The sequence below is a fragment of the Zophobas morio genome, unplaced genomic scaffold, assembly GCF_036711695.1.
Source record: "Zophobas morio isolate AGI-343-1 ecotype UQ-CSIRO unplaced genomic scaffold, CSIRO_AGI_Zmor_V1 ptg000004l, whole genome shotgun sequence".
Taxonomy (NCBI): domain Eukaryota; kingdom Metazoa; phylum Arthropoda; class Insecta; order Coleoptera; family Tenebrionidae; genus Zophobas; species Zophobas morio.
This window is the reverse complement of record NW_026972109.1, coordinates 1,571,297-1,592,284: the sequence shown is the minus strand read 5'-3', so window position 1 is coordinate 1,592,284 and position 20,988 is coordinate 1,571,297. Positions and strand designations below refer to the sequence as shown.

General features: G+C 36.0%; 1 protein-coding gene across 1 annotated transcript in view; it reads left to right on the top strand.

The window, feature by feature from the left end:
* Nucleotides 1–20,988, top strand: part of LOC135136890 (hemicentin-1) — a 162,131-nt gene that overhangs the window by 56,030 nt on the left and 85,113 nt on the right. The window contains exon 2 of the mRNA XM_064066352.1: nt 12,733–12,907. Coding sequence (XP_063922422.1) covers nt 12,733–12,907 — 175 coding nt within the window. The remainder of the gene's footprint in view (nt 1–12,732; nt 12,908–20,988) is intronic.

The following is a 20,988-nucleotide window of genomic DNA, read 5'->3' as shown; positions in this document are numbered from 1 at the left end:
AATTTCAGGGTTGTTTGTCGTTTTATTTTGAAATAGTTTCAAAGTATCTAAGGGGCTTCTTGTTGATTCATATTTTGAAGAAACTCGAAAATCTCAGGCCTAATCGTCGTTTTATTTTGAAATAGTTTCAGAGAATCTCAAGATCTCCTTGTTGTTTCATTTTTTAAGGTAATAAAGAATCTCAGGGGCCCCTGGTGTTTCATATTTTAAAGAAACTAAAGAATCTCGGCGTTCCTCGTCGTTTTATTTTGAAATAGGTGTAAAGAATCTCAGAGACTTTTGGTGTTTAATGTTTTAAAGAGATCAAATAATCTCAAGAGTCCCAATAGCTTTATTCTGAAATAATTTTAAAGAATCTCAGGGACTTCTTGTTGTTTCATATTTTAAAGAAACTCAAAAATCTCAGGGGTTTTCGTCGTTTTATTTTGAAATAGTTTCAGAGAATCTCAAGATCTCCTTGTTGTTTCATTTTTAAGGTAATAAAGAATTTCAGAGGCCGCTGATGTTTCATATTTTAAAGAAACTAAAGAAACTCAGGGTTCCTCGTCGTTTTATTTTGAAATAGGTGTAAAGAATCTCAGAGACTTTTGGTGTTTAATGTTTTAAAGAGATCAAAGAATCTCAAGGGTCCCAATAGCTTTATTCTGAAATAATTTTAAAGAATCTCAGAGACCCCTGGTGTTTCATATTTTAAAGAAACTCGAAAATCTTAGGGCTCTTCGTCGTTTTATTTTGAAATAATTTTAGAGAATCTTAGGGGCTCCTGGTGTTTCATTTTTTAAAGATATTAAAGAATCTCAGAGGCCCCTGGTGTTTCATATTTTTAAAGATACTCGAAAATCTCAGGGTTTTTCGTCGTTTTATTTTGAAATAGTTTTAGAGAATCTCAGGGGCTACTGATGTTTCATATTTTGAATAAACTCAAGATTCTCAAGTCATTCTTTTAAATTTAAAAATCTCAGAGGCCCTGGTCGTATAAAAAATAGGTCTCCCGTTTCCATCTGCCGGTTGTCTGTGTCGCTGTTTTTTAGACTGATAATCCAAAACTACTGGACTGATTCTTGTGAAATTGTGTATGTAAATATGTTAAGAACCTCGTATAGGTAGTAAAAGACTAACCAAAATTTGTTTAATCGTCCCCACTATTAATTTCATGACGTTACCTCAAAGTTTATCATAGTAAGTGCTATTTAATTTTGTAAAGTGAGATACTCTTGTACTTGTGGTTTATGATTCTACATTGATTTTTTTATTCTTATAGTTTTTATTATTTAATCCTGTTAACAGTGAAGTCGTTCCTTAGATACATAGAACAAAGCCACCTCATGCGTGGGTTGTAGCACAGTGGTAGGCGCTCGCTTTGCATATGAAAGGTCTCGTATTTGATCCTCGGCATTTCCAACACATTTATTGATCCAATCAAGTTAGATTTACCCCTTTTCTGTTATTATTAGTGCTACACCACCCTGTCCAAATTAAATTCAAATTAATTTTATAATTATTCGAAGACACTGGATCTGTTCGGCTAAAGAGGCGAGGAAAGTTCGGTCTGAGTAACTTTAGACCAATTTTTGAATACATTTTGACATTTTTAGTGGGAATTTCAAATTCTTCAAATATGGCGACTATGTATCTAAATTTGCGTCTTTTTAAATTCGTGTTTTGGGAAATGAAATTCTGCGGAATTCTCAGGCTTTGATAATGAGTTCGGAACGTTGTTAAAGTTAAATAGTGCTTAATGACGTCTGTGATCAAAAAGTCATCCAAAATCTGTGATTCCGGGCATATTTTTTCCGGTGTTCGCGTCTAATGAGTAAGGCAAACAGTGCCGCTTACAAAAACGCCGAATCCATCATGTATACCTTGAAGCGTTCCAAAAGGGCTAAAAAAACTCTAATTGCCATCTCGCCGTGGAAAACACGAAATCACGCGACCACCACAAAGCGGTAATTACTTCAGGTGTTGGGATCACAAATCTGGCCTGATAGAACGCCCGGCAGGATGCAGAAGGTCCCGGGGTTTGAGAAATTGTGTTCTTTTTTGTTGCCACTCATATTCTAATGTCGCTATCTCGACAACCAAATTAAAAAAGTTCCATATAATACAAGGTCGCTACGTTCCGACTGCAAAACTAATTACAGTTGCGGAATGATGGCAAATATCTCGCGGAGGGGTGGTATTATTAATGTATGTTGTGCCCAACTTTAAATTGAGTCAACGAGGTTGTGTGTAGACAAGCGAATTAAAAAAGATGTTTGCAACTTTTATCACTTCAAGTGGCTATTGATTTTCCGAAGTGTGTCGCATCGCCGCTCATAACGCTCTAAGCCTCAGACGTGCATTTTTTATGGTCGTGGCGAATCCTTGGGAGAAGGTCGTTAGATCCTGATCTAGAAACACCTCCACCAAATCGTTGCCCTAAAAACTTCATTCCTTGGTCAAACAATGGGTGTAAAATGGGCAAGATCGTGCCAAGTCTCTCGGGAGCTAAGCTAGAGAATCAGATGTTGTTGACCTGAAGTCGCTACACCTATCTTGACCCTGCAACCGTTGCTGCAGCCTGGTTGCCATTTCCACGTTATCGCCTCAGAAAAAAACCCCTCGTCGACGAAGCCGCGTCTTCGTTTGCATGTTAAGTGGAGGCGACGGCTTGAAAAGCCGCCGTCTGTGTTCTCGAAATCGTTGGCCCATGGGCTGCTCAAAAACGCGGCAGGTGCTTCTTTGACCTCGCACCAACCGGCAACGTTGCCGAGGAACCGGTTGCTGAAGTCGCGCGTCGGGCTTGTGTGCTCACCGAGCGTTGGAGTCTCCATCTTGACGGTTACGAACCGATGGTGGCGCCGCTGAAGAGGACTTGTGCAACACTGGAGGAACGAAAGTTATCAGTTATCACAAGATTGAACCCCTTACACTATTAAATAGTATGAACTAGTCGTTCGTGAATGACGCGAAACGCAAGGGTGACAGCGCTGACCCCTGCACAACGCCTCGATGAAAAACGAGGAATTTCGGTTGCGAATTGGCCGGTTTATGGATGGTCGTTTTGGGATCAACATTTTCTGGTGGCAGAGGGCGTGGGCTCGTAAAGGCAACGAGTCGATTGTTTTTCTGCTCGCCGCTCACTTTTTTCTCATTTATGATTATATAAATTTACGATTCGGCTGAAGCGATTGATCGGTGGAACGGTTCCTCTGGGTATGTAGGGGAATCAAGGATTAGCGAGGCATAGATAATGCAGTGACATTTAAGTGTTTTGTCATAAATAAAGCATAAAGCACAAATTCGTGTTTAAATGTCAAGGTGTATTATAGCATTGTCTTTCTGTTGACACGTTCTGTTTAAACATCGCCTGTTTCTATGTTTATTCGGCGTTTTATACATTTACACGAGTATAAAGGATTTTATTTCTCGATCGATCCTGCGCCATTATCGTTCGTTCTATATCCAACTAAAAGCGGCCGGAATCAAATTAAATTGATATGTTGAAGGTAATGCTCACTTCGTGACCTGCACTTAATTAAGCTCAGTTCTCATACCTTTAAAACCATTGAAATTCATTCTGACGTCTGCTTATGCAATATACATGCGACGGACGAGTTGAACCTACACAATACGCAATTAGTTCTCGTTAAACCATTTTCGCTATGCCAATAGTGTTGTCGCTTTGTTTCGCGAAATTGATGTGCTTTTGATGTTTTTACAACGATAATTAATTTTACAATTCTGGACGCAAATTCGACCTTCCCGAATCCTCACGCATTTTTCGAAAACTATACAGCTACCAATCGAAGCATGAATGGTTTGTGGTTCTTCAGAGGGCCCCGGCTGAGCTCGAAGCTGCCTAAATTAAACCCAATTTAACTTTCTCCCGGCGCCACACTGGATATCCTTCGTCAATCCAAGCACGATTCGCTTGACGTTCAATACCCGATTTAGTGACAGAATTAACGCTTCACCACAGGCCCCCACCAAACACACTGATAGCGATGGGTTTTCTAATCTCCGTGTTATTGCATCGTACCATGTTCAAATTTGCTTATACAGATTTGAATTTAATTACGCGCTTTGGGCGGGAGCGAGTCATAGGGTCACTATTACATTGATGAAAGAGCAGATTTTAAGTCAAAATAGGACCAAACTATTACCATTTTAAACATGTTTTCAGTTTTTGTTGTGAAGAGTATGCATATTAAGACGAAAACAAGTCAAATCATAAGCCCCGCCCACCCACCCTGTCTCAATTGTGACGATTTTTCTTCATTTGTTGTGAGCAAGAAGGCGGGGCTAATTTGTATCATGTTTTTAAGTGAAGGTATTGTTCAAAGAAAAGTTTTAAGTAAATTAATTTTTCCATGTTTCCATTGTTCAATTTCTCAACTTTTTAATTTTTCGATCTTTTCATGCTTCAATTTCTTGATGTTTCAATTTTTTTTTCGATTGTTAGATTTTTGGATTTTTCTTTTTTTGTTTTTTCACTTTTTCGAACTTCAGTTATAACTCTTGCATTGTTAATGTTATTTAAATTTTGCAAAATACGATACTCCTGTACTTGTGGTTTACGCATCCGCCTTGATTTTTATACTAGGCATCCCGATATCTAGTTGACTTTGGAACGGCATTTTGGCGCAATACGCTGAACGTGGTTTGTTGTATCAAAGACAGCAATGCGGCAAGAAAATAAGCTTTCATAATCATTGCACAGCTTCCTTAGATGCATGTTGAACACAATTGTCTGCCGGTAGAAAACATCCCGTTATCTCTTATGCACACAGCATTAATCATCTCCAAAAGCACCATTACCGATAATTTATTACAATCCGACTGAAAAACCGTTCCTTTCTCATGAATTATGGCGCGTTTTAACGCTTATTAAGATTACCATATTAGAAGAATCAGCGAAATTCGTTCAGGTATCTTCGTAATTAGGTCAGGCATGATACGTTTTTAATTCGGCATTCGCGTGGTCGGATTTAGCGGATACTAAATAATTCACATAAGGGTTTGTTTTAAGCGTCCGCATTGTAAAGCTAGCATTAGCCACCATCAAGTTGCGCCATGAAAACGAATAAATAATTTCGTCGATCCCGATTTGCTTCGGTAATTTATTCGCTAAATTCGTTTAAATATAATTGGGAGGGCAATTCCGCGTTTTGTAAACCGAGCTAATAAGTTTAGACGGAAAGAAAAAATCCTCGAGCAACAAGGATGGCAACCTGTTGAATTTCAAGAACCCCTATCAAACGTGACAAGTTGCTGAATAAATTTATAATCTGGAGGAGGCATTAGTATTCTTCGGCATGTTGGTAACAATTATGTATTCTTTTCATCCCTTGTGCGTGTCTACGTCTTGAAATTCCAAACTTATTCCTGCTTTGCCGTACGTGGAGGTGATATTAAATGTTCGGAAGCACTCATGCGGGTACAGTTTGAGAAAGAAATTTGATATCCAGTTAGCAAACTCGAATTGGAAATATCAAATGAAACAGTGCAGGAAATTTCATACTCACGTAAATCAGCGCATATTTTATTTGCCCGAAAAAACCCTGTGGTTCCCGTATATTAAACACGCCCTTTGTTTTCGCTGCAACCCGAGAACGAGATTATTAACGCAAAATGGACGTTGTTAGTGTCTTAGCAACCGGTTGTCGGTTGTCTGCATTTCGAATTAAACTGTACACACAACTTTCCTCTTTTGGCAACTATCATCCTACGGTTCAGACGCGGGTTTATCTGTGCCAATGTTTCCCATTACCAGTTCTAGGACATTCTTCAACTGCAATGGACACTTAATTTAGACCGAGATCAACATAACTACCGACAACTTTAATCCAACTCGCCCGAAGGCTTACCTACGCCATTTGTGTAATTAATTTCCTTTTGATGATATGAAACCTGGTTTAATGAAAAGCGGGTTGTTCTGCTACTGTACAAAAAAAATCAAAGGAGCTGGCTGGGAGTGCGATAAATTAAAACCTATCGATAAAGGCTGGATCCTATTTTACTTTTTTCTGCCTATTTGGTTCTAAAATCTGAATTTTCTATACTTCTAAGCACATAATGTATTTTTCTTCCTACACCTATGAAGAGGTAGGTTTGAAAATAATAATTAAAACACCCATTTATATACCAATACAACCCATACTCTTCACAATAAAAGACTGAAAACATGTTTAAAATGATAAATTTTTTCTCCCACACTACTCTATAAAGTGTTCAGTTTCTTGTCGCGAATAGAAAACTACGCACATATAAAAAAAAAATCAAAATATAAACCCCGCCCACCCACCCTCATCAAAATTGTGACGAAGGGCGGAGCTTAATTTTGGCTTTCTTTTTTACTTAATTTTCTTTGAACCACACGTTTACTTAAGAATGTGCTTCAAACGGTAAGTTCTCGTGGAAAAATAAGGATTTTGCAATTAAGCTCCGCCTCCTTGCTCACAACGAATAAAGAAAAATCGTCACAATTGAGACCGGGTGGGTGGGCGGGGCTTATGATTTGACTTTTTTTCTCCTTCTTAATATACATACTCTTCACAACAAAAGACTGAAAACAAGTTTGAAATGGTAAATTTTATCTCCCACTCTTCTCTACAAATTTACCATTTGAAACAAGTTTTCAGTTTCTTGTCGCAAATAGAAAACTACGGACATATAAGAAAAACAAAGGCAAAATATAAACCCCGCCCACCCGCCCTCATCTCAATTGTGATGAATTTTTCTTATTTGTCATGAGCCGAGGGGCGGAACTTAATTTTCGTTTTCCTTTTTACCTAAAACTTCTCTTTGAACAAGAACGTTTACTTAAAAACGTCTTTCACATGGTAATTTCTGCTAGAAAAATAAGGACTTTGTAATTAAACTCCACCTCCTTGCTCACAACGAATAAAGAAAAATCGTCATAACTGAGACCGGGTGGGTGGGCGGGGCTTATGATTTGATTTTTTTTTCTTTTTAATATACAAATCCTTCACAACAAAAGACTGAAAACATGTTTAAAATGGTCAATTTTATCTCCCACACTTCTCTACCAATTTACCATTTTTAACAAATTTTCAGTTTCTTGTGGTGAATAGAAAACTACGTAGATATAACAAAAAAGGGAAAAACATAAACCCCGCCCACCCGCCCTATCTCAATTGTGATGAATGTTCTTATTCGTCGTGAGCGGAAGGGCGAAACTTAATTATGGCTTTCTTTTTCGCTTAAAACTTTTCTTTGAATAACAACTTTTACTTAAAAACATCTTTCACATGGTAATTTCTCGTAGAAAAATAAGGATTTTGCAATTAAACTTCGCCTCGTTTCTCACAACGAACAAAGAAAAATCGTCACAACTGAGACCGGGTGGGTGGGCGGGCTTATGATTTGTTTTTTTTGTTTTTAATATACATAGTCTTCACAACAAAATAAGCCCCGCCCACCCGCCCTAACCTCACTTGTGACGAATTGTTCATTCGTTGTCTGGAAACAGGACAAAATTGTTAGCTGAAGTTATCCTGAATGAAAGAAAAAAGCTCATTTGAGAATCCTAGGCTTCCGGGAAACCTTACCGGATTCTCCATTGCCTCCAGAACCTGTTCTGACAAGATGGGGTTCATGGATTGAAGCAGCAATATATTATTGCTATCATTTTGGTAATAGTTTAAACTTGCCAGTAAAGCATTACAAGGCGAAAATATAGAAAAATTAAAATTTCTAATTTTAAATATTCTCGTTCAATATCGTGTAATGTTGCGGGATCCTCCTCTAGGCATCAAAATGTCCTAACAAACAAGAGGAAAAATTTTTCTGCAGAAAGTTTCGAAAAATATCTGATTTGTTATGCAACGATTAGGATCGCTGATTACGTAGAATTTCGTTTTGGTTTTTTTGTGGCCTAAAATGCGCTCTTTACATTTATGTCACTAGTGCGATAACGACGCATTAACCCGCATGTTGAACGTAAAATTTCACCTATAATTCGTCACTTTTACTTTGCGATCTTGTCTTTTGATCAATAAAAGTTCCACAATTAGTAGTTTCGTTTTCCCGATCAAAGCGAACTCGTGAAACCGATCTGCGTGAAAAATTTAAAAGTTCCGCCTTTTCGCGCGTTATTACGGAGCTTGCGGTGGTAATAAGGATGTGTCGCGTTTTGGGTTTACACCGAACTTAGGCAAAGAGGAAAGCGAAGATTGGCTTCGTTGGGCGCGATTTTTTTATTTTCCCGAAGCCGCATTAATCACAGCGCCTTGTTAACAAAGTGAAAAATCCATCGAATACGTTTTCACAAACAAATGAATTTAATTTTAAGTGTCGGCGTCGATTTTTCACGTCGGAAAGCGGAGACAAAAAGCGAAGCACGCGTTGATTTTGCGGTCGAGTAGTTTGTTTCGTCGAGGAGGACCTTAATCAGCAACACGTGACGATTGAAAAACAAATCAATCTTATATCGAGCACTGGCAACACGAATTTCACGCTCCGGTGGAGCCGAATGCAATGGATTTTCTTCAACTATAAATATGAATGAGCCGTTTGCAATCATGAGGCTGGTGAAAAACTAGCCAGAGGAAGTAAAAACTAGCGCGAGTGAATCACGGATTTTCTCCAAGTTCGATGGCACTTAATTTTCGCCAAGTGCTCCTCTCTAAACTTTACAACTCGATAACAACTTTGCCTGTGCTAATACAAAAAACTCCTCAACTTAATAATAAATTATTTCGTAAAAGTTCTCAACTACAAAGTATCCAAATAGTCGGGCGCTCCTTTAATATTCAAGATGATCCTCGGAGCATTTATTAGAGGAGTAGAACGAAACGAGTTTTAAAATATGTCTTGTTCTCTTGGAAATTCGGTCCCCGGGTGGGACCACAGAATACTATTTTTCCGAACAAAAAAATTAAATTTATATATGACAGGAAAATTTGCATTTCGCACGAAAACAGGGCGAGCACTTCATTTAAATATGCCGCTCCATCGCCTTATTTCGCCGATCTTATAGCCACCACAAAATCATGTCGCTCGCATTCGTGACGAATTTTCCAACACATCTGCTAAGACGGAAATTTTTATCAACATCTGTTTAGATATTTATCTTGTCTCGACCGGCGCTCCATATGGGGCTCACTATCGCTTCCAGAAAACATATTTCACGCCCTCCCCGGACTCTTGCCGCACCCACTCCTCGGTAAACATCGCGTAATCGACAAAAACAAAAAATCCCGTGACGTCACACAAATTTAATTTTATCGCTAGATTAGGTTATCATATCCAGTGGAAGACATTCTGGAAGCATTTGGGAAATAAATTCGCATGTGACTCCCCATTCTTTCTGCCCTAACACATTTATTCCTTATTTTATTTATTGTGGTGGAACGCTACATCACGATGCAGCAGCGACGCTTATTTTTCTCTGTCGTCTGCGGTTACTGGAAGACGTCGAATTTTCCTATCGCCCTGAGAATTTCGCCAACTTTCCGCTCCGGCCGGACACGACACAAAAAGCCCGGAACGCTTTTCGAACTAGTTCGCAGCAAAAGCTTTAAAAATAAATTTAATTATTCAACATCAAAGCGTCGTTGTATACCCAAATTGGTAGCTTATAGAACCTCTTAGCTCTACTACAATTTCAGAAGCACGGAATATAAAACTAACACAAGAAATTGGTCTAAAAATGTATACGTCTCTCACACTCAGAGGGGTGATCTGATGCTCGTCAGGTCATGGCGGGTCAGGTCAAGTTAGGTTACGTTTTAGATTTTTCTCGATTTTTCCATTTTTATATTTGGTAACCTCGATTTTTCACTTTTTAGATTCTTGGTTTTTCAGTTCTTCTATTTCCCAATTTTTCGACTATTCAAATTTTCGAATTTTCAATTTTAGTTTTTCAGGTTCTCGGATTTTCAGTTTTTCAATATTTAGTTAAAACTTTTCGATTTCAGGGTTTCTGATTTTTTCGGTTTTTAGATTTTTCGATTTTTCGCTTTTTCGATTTTTCCATTCTTAAAACCCACAAAGTGAAAAACCACAAAACCTAAAAATTAAAAATCGAGAAGTTGAAATTTGTGATTTTTCAGTTTGTCCATTTTTCAATTATTCGTTGTCTCCGTTTTTTAATTTTGTCATTTCCCATTTTTCGATTGTACAAATTTTCGATTTTTCAGTTTTTGGATCTCTCATTTCCTTAAATTTTCAATTTTATGAAAGTGATCTGAGTAATGTACTCCTCCACTTGTGGTTTATGAATCTGTGTTCAATCAAAATTTTATAACTTCAGAGAGCATGATGAATTTATCCATTTATGCCCATTGATGATGTCATCTTACAATGTTAAACAGTAACATAATCCTGAACTTTACGAATCCGTGTTGAATTTTTATTGTATAGCAATTTTCATTTTTTCCAAAAATTTCGATGTCTAGGATAAATATTCAACATTCAACTCTCGATTTTTCAAATTTTTCGATATTTCAGTTTTGGGATTTTTCAATTTTTTGAATCTTTAATTTCAATTTCATAATTCTTCAAGTTGTCGTTCTTTTTACAATTTTTCGGTTACTCACTCAATTTTTCGATCACTCAATTTTGATTATTCAATTCTACTATTCATCGATTCCTCGATTTCTCGATTTTTTAATTTTTCGGTTTCTCAATTGTCCGATATTTCAATGTAACAATTTTTCGATTTCACGTAAAATAAGAAAATTAATCAAAATTGAGATGAGGGCGGGTGGGGGTGCTTTGTATTTTGCCTTTTTTTTTTCTTACATGTGCGTGTGTATGTTTTCAGCCTTTTGTTGTGAAGAGTATGTATATCAAGAAGAAAAACAAAGTCAAATCATAAGCCCCGCCCACCCGCCCTGTCTCAGTTGTAACGATTTTATTTTATTCGTTGTGAGCAAGGAGGCGGAGCTTAACTGCAAACCTCTTATTTTTCTACGAGAAATTACCATGTGAAAGATGTTCGTAAGTAAACGTGTTCAAAGAAAAATTTTACGTAAGAAAGAGGCAAGCCAAAATTAAGCTCCGCCCCTCGGCTTACGACGAATAAGAAAATTCATGACAATTGAGACGAGGGCGGGTGGGCGGGCTTTGTACTTTGCCTTTTTTTCTTATATGTGCGTAGTTTTCTATCGCGACAAGAAACTGAAAACTTGTTTAAAATGGTAAATTTGTCGAGAAGTGTGGGAGATAAAATTTACCATTTTAAACATGTTTTCAGTGGTTTGTTGTGAAGAGTACCTAAGTATATTAAGAAGAAAAACAAAATCAAATGGTCAGCCCCGCCCACCCGCCCTGTCTCAGTTGTGACGATTTTCTTTTATTCGTTGTGAGCAAGGAGGTGGAGTTTAACTGCAAAGTCCTTATTTTTCTACGAGAAATTACCATGTGAAAGATGTTCTTAAGTAAACGTGTTGTTCAAAGAAAAGTTTTAACGAAAAAAGAAAGCCAAAATTAAACTCCACCCCTCGGCTCACGACTAATAAGAAAATTCAACACAATTGAGATGAGGGCGGGTGGGCGGGGTTCGTATTTTGCCTTGTTTTTTCTTATATGTGCGTAGTTGTCTATTCACGACAAGAAACTGAAAACTTGTTTAAAATGGTAAATTTGTAGAGAAGTTTGGGAGATAAAATTTACCATTTTAAACATGTTTTCAGTAGTTTGTTATGAAGAGTACCTAAGTAAATTAAGAAGAAAAACAAAATCAAATCATAAGCCCCGCCCACCCACCCGGTCTCAATTGTGAAGATTTTTCTTTTTTATTCGTTGTAAGCAAGGAGGCGGAACTTGATTGCAAAATCTTTATTTTGCTACGAGAAATTACCATTAGAAACATGTTCTTAAGTAAACGTGTTGTTCAAAGAAAAGTTTTAACGAAAAAAGAAAGCCAAAATTAAACTCCGCCCCTCGGCTCACGACTAATAAGAAAATTCAACACAATTGAGATGAGGGCGGGTGGGCGGGGTTCGTATTTTACCTTGCATTTTCTTATATGTGCGTAGTCGTCTATTCACGACAAGAAACTGAAAACTTGTTTAAAATGGTAAATTTTTAGGGAAGTGTGGGAGATATTAATTTACCATTTTGAACATGTTTACAGTCTTTTGTTGTGAAGAGGGGAAGTATATTAAGAATAAAAACCACGTCAATTCATAAGCCCCGCCCACCCACCCGGTCTCAGTTGTGACGATTTTTCTTTATTCGTTGTGAGACACGAGGCGGAGCTTAATTGCAAAAACTTTATTTTAGTAGTCTTTTATTGACAACAAGAAACTGAAAACTTGTTTAAAATGGTAAATTTTTAGAGAAGTGTGGGAGATAAAATTTACCATTTTAAACATCTTTTCAGTCGTATCTTCTTGTTTAGAATAATTTATTTTGCCATTTCAATCAGAAAAAAAGCTATTCAAAAATTCATTAATTATATATCATTAAAAAAAAATCAAGTTGGTTTTGCATCTCGAATAGAAATGAAGCCAAAAAAATTTTTTCTGACGAATAATTAGGTTTAACCTCTTGTACTTCTGCACCTAATTTTAGTTACAATTAGATATCTAGCCGTTTCCACACATTCTAGCGACCCTATATACAACCTTAATGAAAAACAGAATTCGCCCTTTATAAGTGTTGCGCTTTATTTTCTGAAAGCATGACTTAAACCGTCTTGCAGATAAAACTGTGACCTGAAAACGTGTCCTTTTTCTGTTGGATCGTTCGATATCATCAATCGTTGTTTCAATTTTTCAGACATAATCTTGACTGACGAAATTAAGGACACCAGGGAAGGCCAAGATGTCACGTTGGAATGCCGATTTTCACCTCACAATTCCAGAGAGACCCTGACATATTATTGGGCGAAAAACAACAAGCAGACGCACGATAATGTGGCCATAGGAAACGTTCCTCTGGATAACAACTACAAGTAAGATTTATGATTATTTTTACTTTGTTTTGGCGCTCATCTAAAGACCACTTACTTGCGTAGCAGGCGCTAAATGCGGCACGCCTTATCTCCTGAAAATTTTTATCAGCGGGAAAGCCGAATAATCTAATAAAGATGTGTTACCTTTTAAAACGGGTAGTAAAACTTTATGGTTATTATATTTCCTCCTTGTCGGATGTTTTACGGTTTCGTCAGGCCGCATAGTTTCTTGTGTCGAATCGGGAAAGCTCAATTAGAGTAACCACACGAAATATTTTCCTAAATCCCTCGTAAGCTTCGTCGGGAATAAAAACGGCAACTGGAAACTCGCAGCGCGCAACAAAAAGTAATGCAGACATTTATTAAAGCTTCTTACATTTAAAAGTCAGCTTTGCTTAAAGTAACTTAAATTGCTCCAACTTCAACAATTGTTCCGAGCGATTAGAAGGACATTTCGTTATTTATCCTCGGACGTTTTCTTATGGTAATACGTTCATTTGCAGATTTGTAGATATTACGTGGTATAATCACGACGAAGGATTAGCCAGCTTACAAATTATTGCGGAACCGAGTGTTGGATGAAACTTAATCAATTTGGACGGAAGACGCCGTACACAATCAGGGACGTGACCGTTGCTCAATTGCCAAATCAGATTTACCGATTTGCATAATTTTCATTATTAAATACTACTTGCTTTAATTTCTTGACCGGGGGCTTCGCTACATACTAAGCTGTTTTATGACTTGAGTTAGAGAACGTCATAATTATAAATACACAGTATTGTTTATGAGTGGGCGGAATTGAATCAGTTTTGGGGAATAGCGACTAACAAAAGGATGCTCATCAGCTTCTGGGGCTCCTGGTGTCATTAAAACTTCGCCCCAAAGCCGAATCCATTTTAATTGTTTAAGTTGTTAATGATCTTAAAAGTTTGGACCAATTTTCCATTATGTGGAGTAAATCATTTCAAATCGGGGATATTTAATTTTTTATTGTATTGAAATACTCCGAGTGGGATTACTGTTCAAATATTAAAATAATAATTATTGATGTGTTACTGCAGCGGCATCCAGAGTTTGTAAGTGGAAGGACCTCTGAACTTTGGCTTTCCATGTTTTTGTACAGAATTAAAATTACTCTCTCAATTTTTAATGAAATCAACACTGCAGAACTTGGACTGGAAAGCGTTTATTTTTCTCACGTCAGAATTTTTTATGAAACAATGGAAAATTCTGGGAAATTAGGCATTGTTGGCGGCTACGTACAGATGTCTGGAAAGTCTGGACTGATTTAATTAAAAAGTTGGTCGAAGGTTAAGCTAAACGATATATATTTGTTTTCGCAACCTACGCGTTTTTTGTGTTTGGCTACATCCAGCTTTTTCTTAATGACAATATTTTTTTTTTGAATTTTGGAAGAGCTTGTTTTTCTGAATTCGTTACGTATCGTACTCTAGTCATTCATACTCCGCCACTGTCTATGATTCGAACGCATTAAGTATTTTGTTCTTGGGAAACGATCAGAGGCGGCCCATGAATTGAGAAGTTGATGGGGCAAGGCACAAGATGCTCCAATATCTAAATTTCAAAAACAGTATGTTGTCGTGTTTGCGTTTTTGGGAATTCATAAGGAAATTTTTGGCTTAAAATGAAATTCTAGAAATATTAAGTACGTCGAAAATGTGTAATTTCTGGTCGTGACAAGTCAAGTCATGTCAAGTTAGTTATGTTAAGTCAGGTCATGTTAAGTCAGGTCATCTTAAGTCAGGTTATGTAGAGTCAGGTCATGCCGAGTCAGGTCATGTCTAGTCAGGTCATGTCGAGTCAGGTCATTTCAAGTTAAGTAATCTCAAGTCAGGTCATCTTAATTCAGGTTATGTAGAGTCAGGTCAGGCCGAGTCAGGTCATGTCGAGTCAGGTCGTGTCGAATCAGGCCATATGAAGTCAAGTCATTTTGAGTCAGGTCTTCAAAGTTTCAATGAACCTCGGGAACCCCTTGTGTTTTTGAAGTAGTTTTAAAGAATCTCAGATGTCCCCTGTTTGTCTTGTTTTTGAAGCAGTTTTAAGAATCTCGCGTGCCCCCTGTGGGTCTTTTTTTTGAAGTAATATAAAAGAATCTCGGGGGCCCCTTGTGTTTTGTTTTTGAAGTAGTTTTTAAAGAATCTCGGGGATCCCATGTGGGTTTCGTTTTTGAAGTAATTTGAAAATGTCTACGGAAACCCTTATGTTTTGTTTTTGAAGTAGTTTCAAAGAACCTCGGGAACCCCTTTGTATTTTTGAAGTAGTTTGAAAGAATCTTTGGGAAATCTTGTGTTTTGATTTTGAAGTCGTTTTAAAGAATCTCGGTTGTTTTCTGTGGGTCTTATTTTTGAAGTAATTTGAAAAAATCTAGGGGACCCATTTTGTTTTGTTTTTGAAGTAGTTTTGAAAGAATCTCGCGGACCTCCTGTAGTTCCTGTTTTTGAAGTAATATGAAAGAATCTCGGGAGCCCCTTGTGTTTTGTTTTTGAAGTAGTTTTGTAAAAATCTAGGGGACCCCCTTTGTTTTGTTTTTGAAGTAGTTTTAAGAAACTCGGGTGCCCCTGTGGGTCTTTTTTTTCAAGTAATATGAAAGAATCTCGGGTGCCCCTATGGGTCTTGTTTTTGAAATAATATGAAAGAATTTCGGGAGCCCCTTGTGTTTTGTTTTTGAAGTAGTTTTGTAAAAATCTCGAGGATCCCATTGGGTGTTGTTTTCTGAAGTAATTTGAAAAGTCTAGGACACCCTTGTTACCATACTTAAAAACATGTTTCACAGACTAATTTCTTGTAGAGAAATAAGCATTTTACAATTTAGCTCCGCCCCTCGGTTCACAACGAATAAGAAAATTCATTACAATTGGGATGAGGGCGGGTGGGCGGGGTTTGTAATTGCCTTTGTCTTTTTTTTAATGTACGTAGTTTTCAATTCACGACAATAAACTGAAAACTTGTTTGAAATGGTAAATTTGTAAAGAAGCCCCGCCCACCCGCCCGGTCTCAGTTGTGACAATTTTTCTTTATTCGTCGTAAACCGAGGGTCGAAGCTTACTTGCAAAATCCTTATTTTTCGACGAGAAATTTTCATGTGAAATATGTTCTTAAGTAAACGTGTTGGTCAAAGAAAAGTTTTAAGCAAGAAACAAAACTAGCCAAAATTAAGCTCCGCCTCTCGGCTCACGGTGAATAAGAAAATTCATCACAATTGAGACGAGGGTGGGTGGGCGGGGTTAGTATCTTGGTTTTTTCTTCTTCTTATATGTGCATGTTTTTCTATTCACAACAAGAAACTGAAAACTTGTTTAAATTAATGGTGAATTTGTAGAGAAATGTGGGAGATAAAATTTTATATTTTAAACATGTTTTCAGTCATTTGTTGTGAAGAGTATGTACATTAAGAAGAAAAAAAAGTCAAATTATATGCCCCGCCCACCCACCCTGTCTCAGTTGTGACGATTTTTCTTTATTCGTTGATAGCAAGAGGGTGGAACTTGACTGCAAAATCCTTTTTATTCGACGAGAAATTACCATGTGAAAGATGTTCTTAAGTAAATGTGTTGTTCAAAGAAAAGTTTTAAGTAGGAAAGAAAACAAGCCAAAATTAAGCTCCGCCCCTCGGCTCACGGTGAATAAGAAAATTCATCACAATTGAGAAGAGGGTGGGTGGGCGGGGTTAGTATTCTGGTTTTTTCTTCTTCTTATATGTGCATGTTTTTCTATTCACAACAAGAAACTGAAAACTTGTTTAAATTAATGGTGAATTTGTAGAGAAATGTGGGAGATAAAATTTTCCATTTTAAACATGTTTCCAGTCATTTGTTGTGAAGAGTATGTACATTAAGAAGAAAAAAAAATCAAATTATATGCCCCGCCCACCCACCCTGTCTCAGTTGTGACGATTGTTCTTTATTCGTTGTTAGCAAGAGGGTGGAGCTTGAATGCAAAATCCTTTTTATTCGACGAGAAATTACCATGTGAAAGATGTTCTTAAGTAAACGCGTTGTTCAAAGAAAAGTTTTAAGTAAGAAACAAAACAAGCCAAAATTAAGCTCCGCCTCTCGGCTGACAACGAATAAAAAAATTCGTCACAATTGAGATGACGGTGGGTGGGTGGGCTATGTATTTAGCCTTTTTTTCTTAATGTGGCAGTCGTTTATTCACACCAAGAAAGTGAAAACTTGTTTATCATAGTAAATATGTTAAGAAGCGTGGGAGACAAAATTTACCACTTTAAATACATTTTCAGTCGTTTGTTATGAAGAGTAAATACATTGAGAAGAAAAAAAAAGTTAAATCATAAACCCCGCCCACCCGCCCTGTCTCATTTGTGACGATTTTTCTTTATTCGTTGTTAGCAAGGAGGCGGAGCTTAATTGCAAAATCTTGATTCTTTGACGAGAAATTATCATATGAAAAGTGTTCTTAAGTAAACGTGTTGTTCAAAGAAAAATTTTAAGTAAAAAAAAGCAAGCCAAAATTAAGCTGCATTGGTACTACTTAGTTTTAGTTTTTCGTATTTGATTCCAGTTCGCCATAATATACCTATATTATATTTGAATTAACATTATTATTTCGGAAATTGTGTCATAGACTAAATTTAAGTTCGGCTTACATCAGATTGTGAGTTTTGTTTTTGAAACGCACTGTTTAATTATACCAAGATAAATATAACAATAATTTTTCGCATTGTATTAGCCAAGACCTATTTTTTCATACTCTAGGGGTGATAAGAGTCGTTTTTAATTAAATTAAATTTTATTTTAACTAGTGTTATTAGCAAATGTTTGTGTAACTGTTTAAATTTACGATCATTTAAAAACTGTGTGCCAGCTGAAATAAAATATATACAAATAAAGTGTACATTTAAATCATATAGTTCATATAGTATAGTGTTTATTTAACATTAAAATATGCAAAATTGTGTACATGCAACAAATACATTTTTAAATACTTAAAATAATAGTTAAAAACTGAAACGATTAACCAACGGCATTTTGTGTTAGTTTCCCATTTATTGTATAAACACGGTACATGAAATGGAAAAATAATTACACTGGTTTTGTAGATGTGTCTGCTGAATACATTTGTCGACATCTGTTTGTGATGAAACCCATGAACACGAAATATTATTTTTTTATCAAAGAAAATTTCACCTCCCTTGTGAGATTATTATTTCCTTTGGTTATTAAAACCACACCCGCTATCTATGTCATGGAATTACTCTCTCATACTAAAACCTAAAACCTGTCAATGTGTTGTAAATTTAAAAATGTAACCCAAAACGATAATTTAACAACGTAGAACTCCATATCTGTGCAGTTAGTTAATTTTTATTAAATTATTTCCGCAATTTTCCGAACTTTATGCACCAATATTTTTGTTTCCACTCCACGTAAAGCAAAATCCACAATAATTTCGTTTTGGCATTCAACCCAAACCCCCGTAACAAACTATTTGCGTAACATGAGTATACAATAAAAGTGAATTGCGGAACAACCGCATTACACTGGTAGTAATTAGTATCAAGGGCTGTAAACTTTTGCCAACACAATTCTTTCATTAGCCGTTTCCTAAGTTTCTATAAAAAAGAAATGTAAAGAGCCATTTATTAATCTTAACTCGTAGAAAGTTACGGCTTTGTTGAAAGTGATACGCCGCCAACGCTCCAGGAAATAAAGAGATGGCTCTCAACGCGAGCGACGATTCACACTCAATGCAGTCGCGAGTGTCACTCAGCATTTATAGCTCGCTGCGCTCGCTTTGTTTAGCTCGAGCGATTTTGTTAATCCAGCGCGCAGCCAACCGATTCCGCTATCGCCGTGAATATTTATGGATGACATTTTGACCCAGTGCGACCTACGGATCTGCGACACTTGACATTATGTTAAATATTTTGGGCGCGTTTGCATCATTTAAGTTTGAAAGGGTATAATAGCGTTTATGCAACGTCGAGTGGCTCAGAAAACTCCTGCTTATAACAACAGTCGGAGCGCAGTTGCAGGATGACTGTAAAAAATTATGTATTCTGCTTGTAACTCGTTGCCTGACATTAATCTAGCTTAGTTTTTAGCCGGCGCTGTTTATCGGAAGTTTGCTGTAATTGCGCCATCATATTTCGTACGAATAAAACATGCAAAGGGCTTTATATCATGTAAGGTGTAAGGGCTGCCACTGGCGCACATTTACACGTAACGCTGCAACATTTTCCATGGGAATTATTAAGCTCCTAATTGCGCCAGTGTTTTAAGTTTAAATATGACAAATTATCATCTGGATTGTAATTAACATGGCGCTTTTAATCTCGAATGTCGGCGTTGTATTTAAATTCCCGCACCGCGAGTCGGCGTTATTTTCATTTAAAAAAGTGCGTTAAGCTATTTTCGGTGGACTTTAAAGCACACCCTTTGAATGAACTCGAACACAGCTTTTTTACTTCCGGAGCGTAAGCTCAATTATCTAGACCTTTCATGACACCTGGAGTACGATAAAATAGGGCTTCCGTTTCCATCTATCTGTTTCTCGTCTGTCCATAAGGTAGTCCTGTACTTGTGGTGTATGAATCCGTGTTTCACATTTTGCAATTTAACTTTGAAACCGAATGGTCTGAAAGCTGCGAAGGTTTTAAGCTTATCGTCATCATGGTAATTACTTAATCAAAATTTATTCGTTTATCGTCTCCTAAAAAATTGATGACGTCATCCCAAAATTTTGCCGATTAAATCTTGTCTAAAATATGCAAAATATAATAAGTGTAAGCGTGGTTTTCAAGGCACTCATTGATTTTAAAATTACTTTTATAGGGTGACTCAAAAAATTTTGCAAAATCAAATCTTATAATTTTTCTAAAAATCTGGAATTATTTACCTTCTACCAATTTTTTGGTATCACAATTTTTCGTTTTTCATTTTTCAATTTTTCGATAATTACAATTTTTCTTCCATTTTTATCGTCATTTTCCTTTATTCAATTCGTCAAATTTTCATTCTTTGATATTTCGATTTTGCACTTTTTCTATTTTTAAGTTTCTCGATTTCCGATTTTTTAATTCATCGTTTCTTAAATTTTCCGAGTTCTTGATTTCAAATTTTTAGATTTATCAAAGTTTTCATTTTATATTTTTTATCATTTTTCTGTCGTTTTAATTTTCCTTTTCTCGGTTTTATATCACAAGTTTTAATTTTTTCATTTCTTTTATTTTTTCAACGTTTTTATGATCCTTGTTTATCCAGTTTTTCAAATTTTCAATCTCTGATTTTTCGATTCCCCGGTTTTCCAATATTTAGATTTCTCAATGATCCGATTTCTTTAATTTTTAATATTTCGATTAGACAGTATTTCGGTTTTTTGGATTTTGCACTTTTCTCATTTTTAAGTTTGCCGGTTTTCTGTTTTTTAATTTATCGTTCTTGCAATTTTTCAAGGTCCTGATTTCCAATTTTTAGATTTTTCAAAGTTTTCATTTTATGCTTTTTCGTTTTTTTTTTATTTTTCAATTTTTATAATTAAGCAATTTTTCCATTTTTTTGATTCAAACAGTTGAAAAATCGAAAAAACATTGAAAAACTATAAATCGAGAAACTTTTAGTTCGTAAAAGAATCGAAAAATTGGAAAATCCAAAAATTGAAAAAATTAAGCAAATAAGAAACGTTGCAAATCAAAAATTTTCAAATTCTAAAAACTGAAGAATCGGAAAACTGAAAAATTAAAAATGATAAAAAACCGAAATGAAAAATTGAGAAAACGCGAGAAACTCAGTTCGAAAACTTCAAAATCTAAAAATTGAAAAATTCAAAAGTTGTAAAATTGAAAAACTGAAAATCAAGAAACTTATAATTCGAAAAAAGTTAATGAATCGAACAATTGTAAAACCGAAAAACTGTAACACTAAACATCGGAAAATTGAAAAATTAAAAATATCGATTAAAAGAAAACGTTTTAAAATACAAAAATTGTAAAATGGAAAAATTATAAAATCGTAAATTTGAAACCGAAATTAAAAGCATAATTATTATTATATATTTAAAATGAAAACTAGAAAATTTGCAAATCAAAAATTGAAGAA